This window comes from Hemibagrus wyckioides, linkage group LG03 (genome assembly GCF_019097595.1).
Source record: "Hemibagrus wyckioides isolate EC202008001 linkage group LG03, SWU_Hwy_1.0, whole genome shotgun sequence".
In the NCBI taxonomy this organism is placed as follows: Eukaryota; Metazoa; Chordata; class Actinopteri; order Siluriformes; family Bagridae; genus Hemibagrus; species Hemibagrus wyckioides.
In genome coordinates, this window is record NC_080712.1 from 32,684,066 (window position 1) to 32,702,645 (window position 18,580).

Consider the following 18,580-nt stretch of genomic DNA (forward strand, 5'->3'; position numbering starts at 1 on the left):
AGTAGGTGAATGAGTGAGTGAGTGAGTGAATAATTAGGTGAGTGAGTGAGTGAGTGAGTGAGTGAATAATTAGGTGAGTGAGTGAATAATTAGGTGAGTGAGTGAGAGTGAGTGAATAATTAGGTGAGTGAGTGAATAATTAGGTGAGTGAGTGAATAATTAGGTGAGTGAGTGAATAATTAGGTGAGTGAGTGAGTGAGTGAATAATTAGGAGAGTGAGTGAGTGAGTGAATAATTAGGTGAGTGAGTGAGTGAGTGAGTGAATAATTAGGTGAGTGAGTGAGTGAATAATTAGGTGAGTGAGTGAATAATTAGGTGAGTGAGTGAGAGTGAGTGAATAATTAGGTGAGTGAGTGAATAATTAGGTGAGTGAGTGAATAATTAGGTGAGTGAGTGAGTGAGTGAATAATTAGGTGAGTGAGTGAATAATTAGGTGAGTGAGTGAGTGAGTGAATAATTAGGTGAGTGAGTGAGTGAGAGTGAGTGAATAATTAGGTGAGTGAGTGAATAATTAGGTGAGTGAGTGAATAATTAGGTGAGTGAGTGAGTGAGTGAGTGAATAATTAGGTGAGTGAGTGAGTGAGTGAATAATTAGGTGAGTGAGTGAATAATTAGGTGAGTGAGTGAGAGTGAGTGAATAATTAGGTGAGTGAGTGAATAATTAGGTGAGTGAGTGAGAGTGAGTGAATAATTAGGTGAGTGAGTGAATAATTAGGTGAGTGAGTGAATAATTAGGTGAGTGAGTGAGAGTGAGTGAATAATTAGGTGAGTGAGTGAATAATTAGGTGAGTGAGTGAATAATTAGGTGAGTGAGTGAGAGTGAGTGAATAATTAGGTGAGTGAGTGAATAATTAGGTGAGTGAGTGAGAGTGAGTGAATAATTAGGTGAGTGAGTGAGTGAGTGAGTGAATAATTAGGTGAGTGAGTGAGAGTGAGTGAGTAATTAGGTGAGTGAGTGAGTGAGTGAGTGAATAATTAGGTGAGTGAGTGAGTGAGTGAGTGAGTAATTAGGTGAGTGAGTGAGTGAGTGAGTGAGTAATTAGGTGAGTGAGTGAGAGTGAGTGAATAATTAGGTGAGTGAGTGAGTGAGTGAGTGAATAATTAGTTGAGTGAGTGAGTGAGTGAGTGAGTGAGTGAGTAATTAGGTGAGTGAGTGAGAGTGAGTGAGTAATTAGGTGAGTGAGTGAATAATTAGGTGAGTGAGTGAGAGTGAGTGAATAATTAGGTGAGTGAGTGAATAATTAGGTGAGTGAGTGAATAATTAGGTGAGTGAGTGAGAGTGAGTGAATAATTAGGTGAGTGAGTGAGTGAGTGAGTGAATAATTAGTTGAGTGAGTGAGTGAGTGAGTGAGTGAGTGAGTAATTAGGTGAGTGAGTGAGAGTGAGTGAGTAATTAGGTGAGTGAGTGAATAATTAGGTGAGTGAGTGAGTGAGTGAGTGAATAATTAGGTGAGTGAGTGAATAATTAGGTGAGTGAGTGAGAGTGAGTGAATAATTAGGTGAGTGAGTGAATAATTAGGTGAGTGAGTGAATAATTAGGTGAGTGAGTGAGAGTGAGTGAATAATTAGGTGAGTGAGTGAATAATTAGGTGAGTGAGTGAATAATTAGGTGAGTGAGTGAGAGTGAGTGAATAATTAGGTGAGTGAGTGAGTGAGTGAGTGAATAATTAGTTGAGTGAGTGAGTGAGTGAGTGAGTGAGTAATTAGGTGAGTGAGTGAGAGTGAGTGAGTAATTAGGTGAGTGAGTGAGTGAGTGAGTGAATAATTAGGTGAGTGAGTGAGTGAGTGAGTGAGTAATTAGGTGAGTGAGTGAGTGAGTGAGTGAGTGAGTGAGTAATTAGGTGAGTGAGTGAGTGAGTGAGTGAGTGAGTGAGTAATTAGGTGAGTGAGTGAGAGTGAGTGAATAATTAGTTGAGTGAGTGAGTGAGTGAGTGAGTAATTAGGTGAGTGAGTGAGAGTGAGTGAGTAATTAGGTGAGTGAGTGAGTGAGTGAGTGAGTGAGTGAATAATTAGGTGAGTGAGTGAGTGAGTGAGTGAGTGAGTGAATAATTAGGTGAGTGAGTGAGTGAGTGAATAATTAGGTGAGTGAGTGAGAGTGAGTGAGTAATTAGGTGAGTGAGTGAGTGAGTGAATAATTAGGTGAGTGAGTGAGTGAGTGAGTGAATAATTAGTTGAGTGAGTGAGTGAGTGAATAATTAGGTGAGTGAGTGAGTGAATAATTAGGTGAGTGAGTGAGTGAGTGAGTGAATAATTAGGTGAGTGAGTGAGTGAATAATTAGGTGAGTGAGTGAGTGAGTGAATAATTAGGTGAGTGAGTGAGTGAGTGAATAATTAGTTGAGTGAGTGAGTGAGTGAGTGAATAATTAGGTGAGTGAGTGAGTGAATAATTAGGTGAGTGAGTGAGTGAGTGAATAATTAGGTGAGTGAGTGAGTGAGTGAATAATTAGTTGAGTGAGTGAGTGAGTGAGTGAATAATTAGGTGAGTGAGTGAGTGAATAATTAGGTGAGTGAGTGAGTGAATAATTAGTTGAGTGAGTGAGTGAGTGAATAATTAGGTGAGTGAGTGAGTGAATAATTAGGTGAGTGAGTGAGTGAGTGAATAATTAGTTGAGTGAGTGAGTGCGTGAATAATTAGGTGAGTGAGTGAGTGAGTGAGTGAATAATTAGTTGAGTGAGTGAGTGAGTGATGGAGTGAATAATTAGGTGAGTGAGTGAGTGAATAATTAGGTGAGTGCGTGAATAATTAGTTGAGTGAGTGAGTGAGTGAATAATTAGGTGAGTGAGTGAGTGAGTGAGTGAATAATTAGTTGAGTGAGTGAGTGAGTGATGGAGTGAATAATTAGTTGAGTGAGTGAGTGAGTGAGTGAGTGAGTGAATAATTAGTTGAGTGAGTGAGTGAGTGAATAATTAGGTGAGTGAGTGAGTGAATAATTAGGTGAGTGAGTGAATAATTAGTTGAGTGAGTGAGTGAGTGAGTGAGTGAGTGATGGAGTGAATAATTAGGTGAGTGAGTGAGTGAGTGAATAATTAGGTGAGTGAGTGAATAATTAGTTGAGTGAGTGAGTGAGTGAATAATTAGTTGAGTGAGTGAGTGAGTGAGTGAGTGAGTGAATAATTAGTTGAGTGAGTGAGTGAGTGAGTGAGTGAGTGAGTGAGTGAGTGAATAATTAGGTGAGTGAGTGAGTGAGTGTGTGAGTGAGTGAATAATTAGGTGAGTGAGTGAGTGAGTGAGTGAGTGAATAATTAGTTGAGTGAGTGAGTGAGTGAGTGAGTGAATAATTAGGTGAGTGAGTGAGTGAGTGAATAATTAGGTGAGTGAGTGAGTGAGTGAATAATTAGGTGAGTGAGTGAGTGAGTGAATAATTAGTTGAGTGAGTGAGTGAGTGAGTGAATAATTAGTTGAGTGAGTGAGTGAGTGAGTGAATAATTAGGTGAGTGAGTGAGTGAGTGAATAATTAGTTGAGTGAGTGAGTGAGTGAGTGAATAATTAGTTGAGTGAGTGAGTGAGTGAATAATTAGGTGAGTGAGTGAGTGAGTGAATAATTAGTTGAGTGAGTGAGTGAGTGAGTGAGTGAATAATTAGTTGAGCGAGTGAGTGAGTGAGTGAATAATTAGGTGAGTGAGTGAGTGAGTGAATAATTAGTTGAGTGAGTGAGTGAGTGAGTGAATAATTAGTTGAGTGAGTGAGTGAGTGAATAATTAGGTGAGTGAGTGAGTGAGTGAATAATTAGTTGAGTGAGTGAATAATTAGTTGAGTGAGTGAGTGAGTGAATAATTAGTTGAGTGAGTGAGTGAGTGAGTGAGTGAATAATTAGTTGAGTGAGTGAGTGAGTGAGTGAGTGAATAATTAGGTGAGTGAGTGAGTGAGTGAGTGAATAATTAGTTGAGTGAGTGAGTGAGTGAATAATTAGGTGAGTGAGTGAGTGAGTGAATAATTAGGTGAGTGAGTGAGTGAGTGAGTGAATAATTAGGTGAGTGAGTGAGTGAGTGAATAATTAGGTGAGTGAGTGAGTGAGTGAATAATTAGGTGAGTGAGTGTGTGAGTGAATAATTAGTTGAGTGAGTGAGTGAGTGAGTGAATAATTAGTTGAGTGAGTGAGTGAGTGAGTGAATAATTAGGTGAGTGAGTGAGTGAGTGAGTGAATAATTAGTTGAGTGAGTGAGTGAGTGAGTGAGTGAATAATTAGTTGAGTGAGTGAGTGAGTGAGTGAGTGAATAATTAGGTGAGTGAGTGAGTGAGTGAGTGAATAATTAGGTGAGTGAGTGAGTGAGTGAGTGAATAATTAGGTGAGTGAGTGAGTGAGTGAATAATTAGGTGAGTGAGTGAGTGAGTGAGTGAATAATTAGGTGAGTGAGTGAGTGAGTGAGTGAATAATTAGGTGAGTGAGTGAGTGAGTGAGTGAATAATTAGGTGAGTGAGTGAGTGAGTGAGTGAATAATTAGGTGAGTGAGTGAGTGAGTGAGTGAATAATTAGTTGAGTGAGTGAGTGAGTGAGTGAGTGAATAATTAGTTGAGTGAGTGAGTGAGTGAGTGAGTGAGTGAGTGAATAATTAGTTGAGTGAGTGAGTGAGTGAGTGAGTGAGTGAATAATTAGTTGAGTGAGTGAGTGAGTGAGTGAGTGAATAATTAGGTGAGTGAGTGAGTGAATAATTAGGTGAGTGAGTGAGTGAGTGAGTGAATAATTAGGTGAGTGAGTGAGTGAGTGATGGAGTGAATAATTAGGTGACTGAGTGAATGAGAGACTAATAAATGACTTGGTGAGTTAGTGAGTGAATTCACTCAGAGCTGATTCTTTTTTTGGCTCTTCTTTCATTTTCTTGAAGGATCTTTGTGTGTGTGTGTGTGCGTGTGTGTGTGTGTATGTGTGCGCGTGTGTGCGTGTGTGTGTGTGTGTGTGCGTGTGTGTGTGTGTGCGTGTGTGTGTGTGTGTGTGTGCGCGTGTGTGTGTGTGTGTGCGCTTGCATGTGCAAGCATGCAAAAAATAAACTGGAGCTTGCCCGAAGAGACAGCACTGTCATGAGTGATTTGATCAGTTATATTTTTCACCTTAAGCATGGAGAGATGAAGCTCTGGCTGTGTTTCAGTGTCTCTGTGTTTCTCTCGCCATCTTCTGTGATTTACTGAAGAATGTAATTAAATACCAGCTGCTGTCTCGGGCGCATCAGTCTCTCCTTTCTGACTAATATCACTCGCTACCTCGTGCAACATCAGGCAAGAAAACAGAGTTATTTTTAGATTTGCTAAAAAAGCATGCTTTTATTTTCAGACTTTAAACTACTTGTGTGTATGTGTGTGTGTGTGTGTGTGTGTGTGTGTGTGTGTGTGTGCTCATGATTCAAGATATATCAGATTACACAGAGCTTGTGGTCAGGGGTGGAGCTAATTTCAGGGCCAGAAGCATGTAAACAGAAGCCTGTAATAAAGACACTAGAGTAATCCACTGAAATCTAATACTCTGAATCACAAATTCTGTAAGGAGTCTTTAAAAACGGGAATCCTGTTACAGGTCTTGAAATACCTTTAAATGTTACAGACCGCACCTTTAATGCATCCTGCGTGTAATTCCCATTGTCTGATGATAGAGACTGCGATCCTCTCATCATCAGAGCTCTCTCATCATCTCCCTCATCGTCCACTCAGCATCAGCTTCTAATTTAATATTTTCATTCACGGAAAGCTCAAAAGAAGAAAAGAAGAAGAGGAGAAAAGCGCGTCTCCTGGTCTGGCTGGCTGTCTTGTCTCTCTCAGACGGAGGTGATACACTCGGTGGTGCTGGTCACACACACTCCACACTCACACCTCAGGGCCACGGGGTAGGTGTAGTACGGATCCACGCCGGACGAGCAGTTGGGCAGCTGCACGGTGACATATCGGGTGTGGTTGTAAGTGCAGACTCGCTGACGGGACTCAACGAAGGGCGGGTCCAGGATCGGTTTCTATGGAGACAGACATGAGACATGGAGCAGCCAATAGCATGTGAAGAGAATGATTTCATTGTTTACCATGGCAACCGGTAGTAATATCATCTACTGGTGATGTCATAGTACAGTGACTGTGTGATGTTGATTAATGTTCTTTATTTTTTATTTTAAGTTTGACTTGGTTTTGGTTTTTGTTTGGTTTCGGCTCGAGACAATAATAAATGAACAGAATGTAAGCGAATCTTTATCACTGTGTCAACTCAGGTGCCATAAACTCCATACGATTTCTACAGTTTGTTTTATAACAGGTTAAAGATTCTAAATCATAACACTCTTAGTTGGTAAGGGCCAGTGGTAGGTCAAGTGGTTAAGGCTCTGGGTCGTTGACCGAAAGATCAGGGTTCAAGCCCCAGCACTGCCAAGCTGCCACTGTTAAGCCCTTGAGAAAGGTCCTCAATCCACCCTGCTCCAGGGATGCTGCATCACGACTGACCCTGTGCTCTGACCCCAACCCCCAAGGATGGGATATGTGAAGAAAGAATTTCACTCTGCAGTACTGTCTATGGGACAAAAAGGTGGCAGGAAGAACCAAAAAGGAGTTTTCACAATGAAGCCATAGAAGAACCTTTTTTGAGGATGTGGTTAAGGTGGTGGACTACCGATCAGAAGGTTGTGAGCTCAAATCCCAGGTCCATCAAGCTGCCTCCGGAGCAAAGCCTTTAACCCTCAGTTGTATAAAATGAGAAAAAATGTAAGTCACTCTGGATAAGGGCCTCTGCCAGAAATGTACATTCTTGGTTCCTCAAAGAACCTTCTTCTAAATGGTTTTCTAAAAGAAATCCCTCTTTTCTTAGATGCCATGAAGAACATTCTTTTTCCATTACCAAAAAAACCCCTTTTGTTTAATTCCACAAATATTAAAGTTTCTTCGTAGATCAGTACACCCTGACAAAGAACCATTCAAGAACCTTTAAGAGTTTAAGAGACACTTCAGTGACATGGGAACCACAATAACACACACACACACACACACACACAGAACTCTTTTCCTTATACACCTCTTTACACACATTATCAATGAGTGTCATTTACATTGTGAGTTCGAATCCCAGGTCCACCAAGCTGCCCCTGCTGGGCCCCTGAGCAAGGCCCTTAATGCTCAGTTGTATAAAATGAGATAAGGGCTCCGCTTAGAAATGTACATTTTTGGTTCCTCAAAGAACCTTCTTCTGAATGCTTTCGAAAAGAATCCCCTTTTTTCGTTTTTACAGATTTTCACTACAATAAAACCCCTTTTGTTTAATTCCAGAAATATTAAAGGAACCTTTATAGTACCACACACCCTGACAAAGAACCATTGAAGAACCTCTTTAAGAGCTTCAGAGACACTGAAGCACAATTCTGTGATCTAGGAGACCTCTTTTCCTTACACACTTCTCCAGCATCGGTCACGTTAACGATGAGCATCGTTCACACTCCGAGTAATCTCCTCAGTTAATACAGTCGTTTAAATGTAATAACTGCACAGTGTGGGATGCGGGAATATTAGGAGATCTGGATATAGAAATAATACCTTCATCTAATTTTAATGCCTTATTAACTTTACTGGGTAAAACTTTTTTTTTTCTTTTTAATTGAAGAACATTTCTATACTCCGGGTGTTGACTCCGCCTCCAAATTCCCCAGATCTCAATCCATTCCAGCATCTGTGGGATGTTCTGGACAAACAAGTCTGATCCGAGTCCCCACTTCGCGCCTTACAGGACATAAAGGATCTGCTGCTAACATCTTGGTGCCAGATCCCACAGCACACCTTCAGGGATCTAGTGGAGTCCATGCCTCGATGGGTCAGGGCTGGTTAGGCAGGTGGTCATAATGTTATGGCTGATTGGTGCCATCATAAACTGAGTTATATACATATTTTTTGGTGATTATTTGGGTCAAAGTAAAAGCCTTTAACTGATGTCTCATAAAATTACATCCACAGTCAATAATTTAGAAGCAATACAAAACCAAAAACTGGACTCTAATTTATTTATTTCATTTTTTTGCAGCACTTAAATATTCTTTGCTTGGATTTAAGTTAAAATTAAGCTTCAGTGTTTAAATGTTTCAAGGTCTTATTTCCGTGTCATAGTAACGATGAATGAATTCCAGTTGTGTCGTTCTCAATATCCAGATGTTTGGATGAGTCGTGGCTTTTATTCTATTATAATAATAAACAGACAGAAGAGATTTCTCTGAAGGTTTTGTATTTGTGTATTTGTGTAAGTGTGTGTGTGTGTGTGTGTCTGTGTGTTTCTCACCTCCCAGGTCTCACAGCGCCCCCAGCAGGCATCAGTGGTGATCTGCAGTCTCCCACATCCGGGCTTCTGGGCCACGAAGGTGAAGTCTCTGACAGCACAGCCGATAAAACGCTGGAGATTCATCGCAGACACACGACTCGGGTGGGAAAGACACAACAAAACACACACCAGAGCACAGCTTAGAGATGTGGCAGAGAGGCTGGAAACACACACACACACACACAGAAAGAATATTTTTTATTATTTCTAAATATACATTATTTTCCAACATTTTCTTTAAAAAAAAAAAATAAAGATCAAGCTGCATAACACAAATTTTTCTTCAGCTACGTTACACTGATTTAGACCGAATAAACAGTGTGTTTGTATTCATTTAATCTGTTGAATCCTTCGATCTGATTGGTCAGGAGGTGTTGATTAATTTAATGCATTAAGACTGTATACTGTAAGGAACGAGTCTCCAGTGTCAGTTTTTCGGACATCTTCAGGACATTGTGGTGTCTCTAACATGACAATCTGCATTATTTTTTTGTCTCATCAACGTCAAAAGAGAGATAAAAAGAGACGCTAGTGAGACTACTTTAAGGAATAAAAAATACTACTACTAGGACTACTATAAAGGAATTAAAAAATGTGTTAGAGTTTTCAAATTGTATGAATTGTACACCCCATCGTTGATTATTTTCCTATAACCGAATGCTTTATCTTTACAAATGATGTAAATAGAGTTCATCGTCTTACCGTGGAGTCAGAAATTTTTCCAAGGCCATATCGAAGAAGTTCACACTCGTCTTTTTGTTTCTTACGATCGATCGGTTCAACTTCTCAGCAGAAATCTTAAGATCTGGATCAGGAATGCGCAGTAAGGGTTCGACAAACGCTCGCTTTAGTCGACTGGATCTGACTCCGAAACCTGGACAAGCTGCAATTTATATCAAATGAGACGAATATTCACATCCATGCTCCAACAAAGAGCTGTCTCAGGCTCACTGATGATGTTATGTCATGGTGTGAAGTGTTTTCCAAGCAATTAAATGTGTGTGTGTGTGTGTGGATAGGGGATTGTGGATTAATCCTCCCCTTAGGCTTATTTTTGAACATCACTGGCGTCTGCCTCGGGTATCGGTGCCTCACCTGTGGTCACTGAACAGAGAAAAAAGAAAAGCAATTTGAGTTAACAGGAAGAAAAAAGTCCGGAACGTCGCCATATCCTTTAATCCGTCCATCCGTCTGTCCATCCAGACAAAGTGAGACAGAATTAGAGACAGAGATATTGGTACCAGGTTTCTTCTCCTACCCCAGGACTCATATGGGCTGAGAGCTTTCAGGTTAAATTAATGTCTCCGTCAGTCTCGGCATTAGCAAGAGGCTTTATTAAAGTCAGACTGAATTAGCAGTGCGCTGGTGAATTCGCTGTTCGCGTGATGGAACGCATCTGTAAAGTCAAACAAACAGGACTTGTGCACACACGTGAAATCACGTAAACTCTCCGGTCGTTAAACTAATCAAAAACATTGTTACATGTTACATAACATCTTTGTTGCTTCGATGTAATCTTCATGCCCTGGGGGGACAGTGCGTTAGTGGTTAGCACGCTAGCTCCAAACCTCCAGGGATGGGGGTTCGTTTTCTGCCTCTGCTCTGCTCTGTGTGTTTGTTCTCCCCATGCTCTAGGGTTTCCTCAGGGTACTCCAGTTTCCTTCATCAGTCCAAAGACACGTGTTGTAGGATGACCGCATCTCAGAATTGTTCATAGCGTGTGAATGGGTGTGTACGATCGACTCGCACCCCATCGCCCCCCGCTTTGTGCCCTGAGACCCTCTGGGATAGTCTCCAGGTTCTGTGTGACCCTGTGTAAGATAAATCAGTACAGAGAAAGGGTGGATGGATTTATAAAAGCTATTTTAGTTCGGGATTTAATTTTATTTTAGTGTCAAATTTTTTTTGCATTATTTTGAATGCATGTCACATAATCTACACTGACTTTAAACATCACATGATAACAAGCCTAATATCTTACTTTCCCTCTTTTTGTCTTTTTCTGTCAAGTCCCACTCCCTAGCTCCCAGTGTTCCGAGTTCCCAGTTTGACCACTTCTTCTATCCTGGACCTGCCTGATCCATCCAGACGCTCTACCCCTGGTTGGAGTCTCACTGCTTGGTGAAGGACAAGGCTCAAGGACTATCACACCGTCTCTGAACTGCCGTTGCACTGGTCAGCTTTCAGCAGGAAGGAATTAGTCTACAATGACCTCAGAAACTACACTGACCGATTAGTTCCTCAAGAGCTCTTGGTTGCTGGTGTAGAAAGGACATTAATTAGTTTAGTTACATTATTTACTGTCCAGTGTCACCCAGATGAGGATGAGGCTCCTCTCAAGGTTTCTTCCTCATATCATCTCAGGGAGTTTTTCCTCACCACCGTCGCCTCAGGTTTCTCATTAGGGATAAAATAGTAGCTAAACTTAAAACTTTATCAATTTTTCCCAGTGTTTCTGTACGTCTGTAAAGCTGCTGTGAGAGAATGTGCGTTGTTAAAAGCTGAATTGCACTGAATTGAAAATATCACTGTGCTATACAAATAAAATTCAATACAATTAATCACATTATTATTATTATTATTATTATTATTATTATTATTATTATTATTATTATTATTATTATTATTATTATCAAAAGGCCTTTTTCAGGCCAGCTGTTTAAAATGTCTGAGGTTATATTTAGAATAGAGCGCTTCGAGTTTCAGTCTCCCGGGCACCCCCCCCCCGCACCCCCCCCCAACAGCGGAAATGACGGTTGAATCACTTTACAGATTCGATTCTTTGAACCAAACCTGTTAAATAACCTGTTACATGAATGAAGCTCTGACAGAGTAGAAATTGTTATTGAATAATTTGAATAAGTAGTATTAATACATGTAATGTAAAATGTAATATAATGTGCAAACTCTCTCTCTCTCTCTGTGTATTATGTTTTCACGTGTTCCTTCACATTTCAGACTCAAAAATCGAAGGGTTTCTAAACTTTTGCACGCGCTCTACACGCTCACGCGCTGCCCCCTCGAGGCGGTTGGCTCGTGCTGCTGCCCAATCTTCACGCGCGTGCCCGCCCGTGTGTTTGTTGGCTCAAACAGTTACAACAAAAATACAAAACAAAAACAACAATTAACAAATTTTTTTTACACAAAATACAACATCTCGAACCTGATAACTCTCCGTATCTTTATAATAAATACCTTCTTATTAGTCCTGCCCCTCAGATCTCATGTAAGTCAAAGCTTTCAAAATATTTACATTTTAATGAATTAGGGTTCGTTTAGACAGTTAGCTTAGCATAAATGTAGCGCGAGAGGTGCTGAGGGTTCAGGCAAAAATAAATAAATTTCGTATAAAGATATACAGATTTTGTGTTGTAGTAATAATACAGAGGTACAATTTTCAAAGAAGAAAAGTTATTAAAGACTTCTACGTTTAATTGTCTAAATTGTTCATTAAATTCGTCTTTGACAATAGCTGTAGACAACAACAACAGCAATAATAATAATAATAACAACCACCAAAACATAGCCTATTATCATATATTAAGCGTATGAAACACTGATTTAGAATAATAAATTATAATTTTGAGAGATATTCTTATAACATCATGACTCAACACTCGAAATCTGAGTAGTTCTGTGTTCAATCAGACTAAAATAACTTTCCCGATGATTCGTCATTATTCCGCAGCTCCAATAAATCATTCTTTATTAGATTAAATCATTAATACAAGACGTGTTTGCATTGTTTTTCTAATATTTTCATTATTACTTTAGAATGATTCATTCCCGAATCGGTTCTCATTAAAAGAGTCACTCACCGACGAACCGATTCATTTTTTCCCCCTCTGTTCTGAATCAGTGTCTGTGAGCGCGCAGCTGCAGGGGGGGGGGGCGTGTGTCACGCGCACTGAACTGAACTGCGCTTATTCACAGCAGCACTTGAGGCTCATGTTTATTGGAAAGTGGGAACTTTAATTTTACTGGGAACTTTTCGACATGTAAGTATATATTTATATAAGATTTAAAGGTTTTGGCAGTAATGTATAAATTTGGATTAAACTTTTATTATTATAAGCTCTAATTCTTTTAAATAGTAATTAATGCTGAATGGTTCAAATACGTTCACATTGGATCACGTGACACTGTCGACTAAAACAAATATTCATGCTCCATCTATAACAGTAGTAATAAAGAACTAATAATATTATATTATGGTATGTGTGTATGTATGTATATACCTATATATATATACACACACACACACACACACACACACACACACACTAGACACACACATTGTGCTGTGGAAAGCATATAATGTGAATACTACTAATAAAATTGAAAGTCTGTGTGTTTCCTGTCATGTATGAATTTCTGGACAACACGGTCCCGTGTACTAGGTTGTGACTTTTGCCTCGTTTCTTCTTCTCTCGTTGCTGCTGTTGCTGCTATTTTGGGCCCTTAACTCTCTTGGCATTCTGTAGGGTCAGAGGTCACGTGGCTTTTTCTGGCCCTCTGCGTCAGGTGTTCCTGCTCCAACATGTCACCGCTCAAGGAATCCATACATTACAGATATTTCCCGTAGGATATAGTAAAGCCCATAACACACGTTACATAACACACTTAAATATTACATTGATTGTGTATTGGCTTTCTTGCCTGGTGTCACACAATTTAATGTCACACTGTAGTTCATTTATTTATTCAGTTCAATACTAGACACCGTCACAAAGAAGGTTAGCAGAAATCCAGATGTAGCTTCAGATTCCTTAATGTTGTAACGTAAAGTGTTGACCAGTCTTGCTTTAAAACATAATGTTTATTTGTCATGTTATGTGCCGTTGTATCAACATGACTGAAAAAAGTCATATTGATATGTGATAAACTCTGATAAATTCCCTTTTCTGATAGATCGTGGATATCATGATGTTGTTTTTAATTAAATTGAATAACAAGCTGACTGGAAGAAGCTGATTTGTATATATTGCCAAAAGTTTTGGGACGTCTGCCTTTACATGCACATGAATGTAATATGGAGTTGTCCCGCCTTTTACAGCTATAACAGCTTCAACTCTTCTGGGAAGGCTTTCCACAAGGTTTAGGAGTGTGTTTATGGGAATTTTTGACCGTTCCTCTAGAAGATGCGCATTTGTGAGGTCAGGCACTGATGTTGGAAGAGCAGGTCTGTGCACTGGTGTGCAGTCATGTTGGAACAGGAAGGGGTCATCCCCAAACTGTTCCCACAAAGAGCATGAAATTGTCCAAAATGTCTTGGTATGAAGCTGAAGCATTAAGAGTTCCTTTCACTGGAACTGAGGGGCCGAGCCCAACACCTGAAAAAACAACACCCAAATTCAATGAGTTGGAGGGGTGTCCCAAAACTTTTGGCAATATAGTGTATATATAAACTCTGCAACAATACACCAAGCATGCAATTAATTACTCGAATACATGATAGAACATTAGGGAATGACTTACCTTTCTAATCTGCGCAGTTCTTTTGTTTTATTTACTTTTATTTGTTTGTTTTTTGGCCAATCTCCACACTCCTCTCTTAAGGGAACCAGTAAGATTTAGTAGAGGTTTAAACCAATGAGGTCTTATAAAGATGGAAAATACAAACTTTTTATTTTTTTATTAGCATATAAAAATTGACTTAATATCGGAAATTATATACGTATATCTTTATATACTTTCAAAGTACTTTTCAGGAGACTTGTTTAGGCAGATGGTTTTATTACTGCATCGTTTTGTGTGTGTGTGTGTGTGTGTGTGTGTGTGCGGGTGTGTGTGTGTGTGTGTGTGTGTGTGCACACGCATGCCAGATTATTGTGTACTGTGCTTGATGTTCTAGATGCCACAGCTGCTAATGTGGTCACCTCTCTTGTTCGTCTTCCAACACAGACAGATATATTTTTGACCTTTCTTCCCCTCCATGTTTGTTTAGCAGAGGAGAAAGTATCAGTCTCACATGTTCATCACTTTATGATTTGTTTATTTCTCTCATTTCATGGCCCAATATACTACCTTGATATCTCTATCATGTCCAGGTGATGTTTAGGGATGTATAAGAAACATTATACACATGATAGACATTAGAGATTATATTATTATACAGTAAACTGAATCAGCACACTAACTATTTTATTAACTGACCAATCATAGCTCTTCTTTATCACCAGTTCAGGCTTTGTTTGTTTTCCATCAGACCAGATCCAGGCTCACATTTGCATCATGATGTATAGATTGGTCAACAACCTACTGATAAAACTCATTAGATAATCCTTTTATTTAATATGTACAGAAATAAATGAGTGAATGTTGATCCAAGTTTGAATGATGTTATTACCTCATTAAATAATCCCAGTGTTTGACTTTTTCTATATCTGAACACTGAATCTGGATTTGCGAAAACTTGATTTGTTTGAGTCTCTAAGAGGTTAACGATGCGGTGCTTCTCTATAGACATGCCATGCCTTCATTCTGTGCAGCGTGTCTAAATTCTCACTCTAGCTGTTAAAAGCTTGTTATCCCCCACCATGTGACTGCTATATTTGCCCAGCTCATCTGCCTCTGCTTTACAGATGAAACGACAAAGCAATCCCTATGGATCTAAAATCATTCACTTCTCCTGGAGCCGGTATATCTTATCCTGTAGATAAGAGTTTCAGAGTGTCAGAAATGGTCAAGATGAGAATCACCTTCATATGACTCGCAATGTCTTCCTTTCATTCTAGCGAGTGGCTAATTTTGGTTGTAGGTTCAATAGTCGACAAAACATGCAAGCTGATAGCCCTGTGTACGATTTATACACATCACCTTGGTTTAAAATGCATTCATATTACATTTACTTCTTATGTGGTCAGTTTTGTAGCTTCATTGGCATTTATCTAAGTGCACTAGCTATGTACACTGTATTATCAAAAGTTTTGGGACCCCCCTCCAAATGATTGAATTCAGGTGTTGTTTTTCAGGGGTTGGGCTCGGCCCCTTAGTTCCAGTGAAAGCTTCCGCTTCATACTAAGACATTTTGGACAATTTCATGCTCTTTGTGGGAACAGTTTGGGGATGACCCCTTCCTGTTCCAACATGACTGCACACCAGTGACCGAGCCCAACCCCTGAAAAACAACACCAGAATTCAATCATTTGGAGGGGGGTCCCAAAACTTTTGCCAATATAGTGTATGTCCTAGTTGAGTAGGTTTATATTTGTGAACTTGTTTTAGTAGGATTTTGTTTCTATAGTAACAGCTGAATTTGTGCTTTCTGGATTCTCCATAGTTGTATTTAGAGAGTGGAAATAGAGAGGAACGGCTGCCATAACGTGGATAGGTAGTAATTAGTCTCACGAATGTTCCAACATTAAATTTAACATTGAATGGATAAATAGCATTGTGTTTTTATTTATCAGTAAATTAAACATTGTAATATTTTACAGCTCGTCCTGATGCCTTTCATTCCTCACACACCTCAGTGCTGATTAAAGCACCAGGATGAAAGATTAAATAATTATCCTTATATGGATAGATATGAGAATATGTCCACTATTGACCAGGTTCTCTGAATCTTCTCTTCAGATTTCCAGCATGTGTTAGTGAAGATCAGATTCGATCTGGCGAGTTGAGGTCATCATGGCATCAGAAAGGACCTCGGATGACCCGGTTGTGGAGCGTGGTTCCCTCCCACTGGACATCGACGATGTTCATGTACTGCTTCAAGGTCGGTTCGTGTGTCTGTTTTTATACAAACACATACAACAATTAAGTATTCAAGCAAGAACAGAGTAATAAGTGATTTTCCACTGAAGGAACCTGACCTTCATCAAACACGGGTTAAGGCTTCATGGCCACTGACTTTCCACTGTAACATAGCGATCATATCTGAAGGCAATTTATAGAGAATGACCTTCACAGTGAAGTCACAATAACTTTACATATGAACTGCAATGATGAGTTCTGTGTTTATCCCCAGGGATTCTGAAATGGAAGCATTAATTACATAAATAACGAGCTATTCTTCAGACCTTTGTGTGTTTTTATGCTCATCCTTATTTACGCTTGTACTTCCTGTTTTTAGAGCACCACTGGGTCCTGATCTCAAACACCATTGCTCTGGCTATTTGCCTACAGCGTTAATAGTTGGTGTTTTTTTTTTTTGTTAAATGTTAAAGCCACATGTTTAAGTGAAAAAGGGAATGTTATTAACATTTTTTGCTAAATTTAAGCCGGAAAAGATGAATCATGTTAGCTATCAATGCTGAGGGAGTGAGTTTGTGCAATGTCCGAACACAACAGTGTCATTTTTAATGCTTTTATGTTATGTTTTTTTTGGTATGTTTGCCTCTCTTTTTTAATTCGGTTAAAGGTGCATTAGATAAGATTATATACCCTTGTTTTTAAACAATGACTGGTCAAAATATGAATTTATCTGACCATGTTTGGATACTCACTGTCCAGGACCATGAATGTAATTTGAAAAAATGAACTTTAACGGACTGGAATTGGATTACCTGACCCGTACACGCTCACTCGATGGATAGACGATGTGACAGGATGACCTCTGGTTGAATGACCTGACATCTACACCTATCGGATAGAAAAACAGAGTGTGTACAGTAAAGAAAAAACTGAAGGCATATAAATCATTAGATACCTAAAACTATGTGCTAGTATATGTAGACACGTAACTAAACCATAAACCATACCATTTAAAAACAATACTTTCTTTAACCTTATCTGGTGGCTCAGTGGTAGGTTTCTCGCCTACCATGCGGAAGGCCCAGGTCCAGGATTCCCAGCCAGTGCCCAAACCCCAGCCCCTGGATGCAGTGCCGGTCCCAAGCCCGGATAAAAATGGGAGGATTGCGTCTGGAAAGGCATCCAGCATAAAACCTATGCCAAGTTATTGTGTGGACCAGTTGGTCCGCTGTGGCGACCCCTCACACACGTAGGGAGCAGCCGAAAGATCAACAACAACTTTCTTTAACTTTATCTGATATGAAGTGTGCGCTGCGAACGCCAGCATTTTTGATGATTGTTTTTGTCCAGTCCGCTCGTTTTATTGTTTGACCACAGCTGTGGTTGTTGTGGTTTTTTTTGTCTGGCAGTGGCAGCAGGTATGTGATAAAACTTTAAATTGGAGCCTGTACTCCGTCGAGTACACAAACAACACAACAAGATGACGTTTGTGTCCCTCATGTAGCCGACTCTGTACCCTACTGGCATATTAATGCACTTTTAATCAGAAATAGGAAGGATAAAAGCAACAATTGTAGTTACAGCATTACTAAAATTGTTGCAGAGCAATTCTGTGTATTTGTACTTCGTCTCTTCTCTCATGCTCGGGTCATTTGGATCACGGCCTGCACGCTAAAACGAGACAGCATCCCTCGAGCCAGGGCTTTAAAAAAGCAAGCAGGAGGATAAGGTTTGATACCTGCTTGACCAGCAGCATAAATCTCTGACGCAGTGCTTAAATGAAATACACTACCTTGCCAAAAGTTTTGGGACACCCCTCCAAATGAGTGAATTCAGGTGTTGTTTTTCAGGGGTTGGTTTCGGCCCCTTAGTTCCAGTGAAAGGATCTCTTAATGATTCAGCTTCATATCAAGACATTTTGGAAAATTGATGCTTTGTGCTAACAGTTTGGGGATGACCCCTTCCTGTTCCAACATGACTGCACACCAGTGACCAAAGCAAGGTCCATAAAGACATGGATGAGTGAGTTTGGTGTGGAGGAACTTGACTGGCCTGAACAGAGTCCTGACATCAACCCCATAGAACACCTTTGGGATGAATTAGAGCGGAGACTGTGGGCCAGACCTTCTCATCCAACATCAGTGCCTGACCTCACAAATGCGCTTCTTCTAGAGGAATGGTCAAAAATTCCCATAAACACACTCCTAAACCTTGTGGAAAGCCTTCCCAGAAGAGTTGAAGCTGTTATAGCTGCAAAGGGCGGGACAACTCCATATTACATTCATGTGCATATAAAGGCAGACGTCCCAACACTTTGGAAATATAGTGTAGATTTGCCCTTATAGTTGCCTTTATTCTCATGCCACAAATCCCTCAGGTGTAAGCAGCACCTCCTCATCTTCTCCCCGGATTAAGTCTGGAGAGTGTTATTCATAGGGAGGGAGATCATGTATATCAGGACTGGAGTGAGGAGATGCTTTCAGAGTGAGTGTGACACAGAGGAAAAGATCAGTCCTGTGTAAAGAGGTCAGTGTGTGAGACCTTTTTCAAGAAGACTTCAGAGCCAGCGGTTTGTCTGCAGTCCTAAGTCAGAGTCTTAAAGCCGGACGCACACA

The 18,580-nt window shown here is 40.0% G+C and overlaps 2 protein-coding genes across 2 annotated transcripts in view; one reads left to right on the top strand and one right to left on the bottom strand.

Moving 5' to 3' along the window:
- Window positions 1–5,303: 5,303 nt before the first annotated feature.
- gphb5 (glycoprotein hormone subunit beta 5) lies at window positions 5,304–9,288 on the bottom strand. Its single transcript, XM_058386538.1, has 3 exons — window positions 8,970–9,288; window positions 8,229–8,427; window positions 5,304–5,937 (listed from the first exon to the last, which is right to left on the bottom strand). Exons 1-3 carry the CDS (start codon window positions 8,996–8,998, stop codon window positions 5,746–5,748), a joined length of 420 nt encoding a protein of 139 aa, XP_058242521.1. The 5' UTR covers window positions 8,999–9,288; the 3' UTR covers window positions 5,304–5,745.
- A 6,569-nt stretch (window positions 9,289–15,857) lies between these two features.
- The window catches only part of syne2b (spectrin repeat containing, nuclear envelope 2b), a 112,239-nt gene continuing 109,516 nt past the window's right edge, over window positions 15,858–18,580 (top strand). Inside the window, exon 1 of the mRNA XM_058385887.1 lies at window positions 15,858–15,987. Coding sequence (XP_058241870.1) covers window positions 15,900–15,987 — 88 coding nt within the window. The 5' untranslated portion in view covers window positions 15,858–15,899. The remainder of the gene's footprint in view (window positions 15,988–18,580) is intronic.

Excerpts from the sequence above, each read along its gene's own strand:
- gphb5 (XM_058386538.1), bottom strand. The coding sequence starts at position 8,998 with ATGGCCTTGGAAAAATTTCTGACTCCACG. Across the intron at positions 8,428-8,969 it reads GAAAAATTTCTGACTCCACG|CCTCTCTGCCACATCTCTAA; the intron begins GTAAGACGATGA and ends GTGTGTTTCCAG. Across the intron at positions 5,938-8,228 it reads GGCGCTGTGAGACCTGGGAG|AAACCGATCCTGGACCCGCC; the intron begins GTGAGAAACACA and ends CTGTCTCCATAG.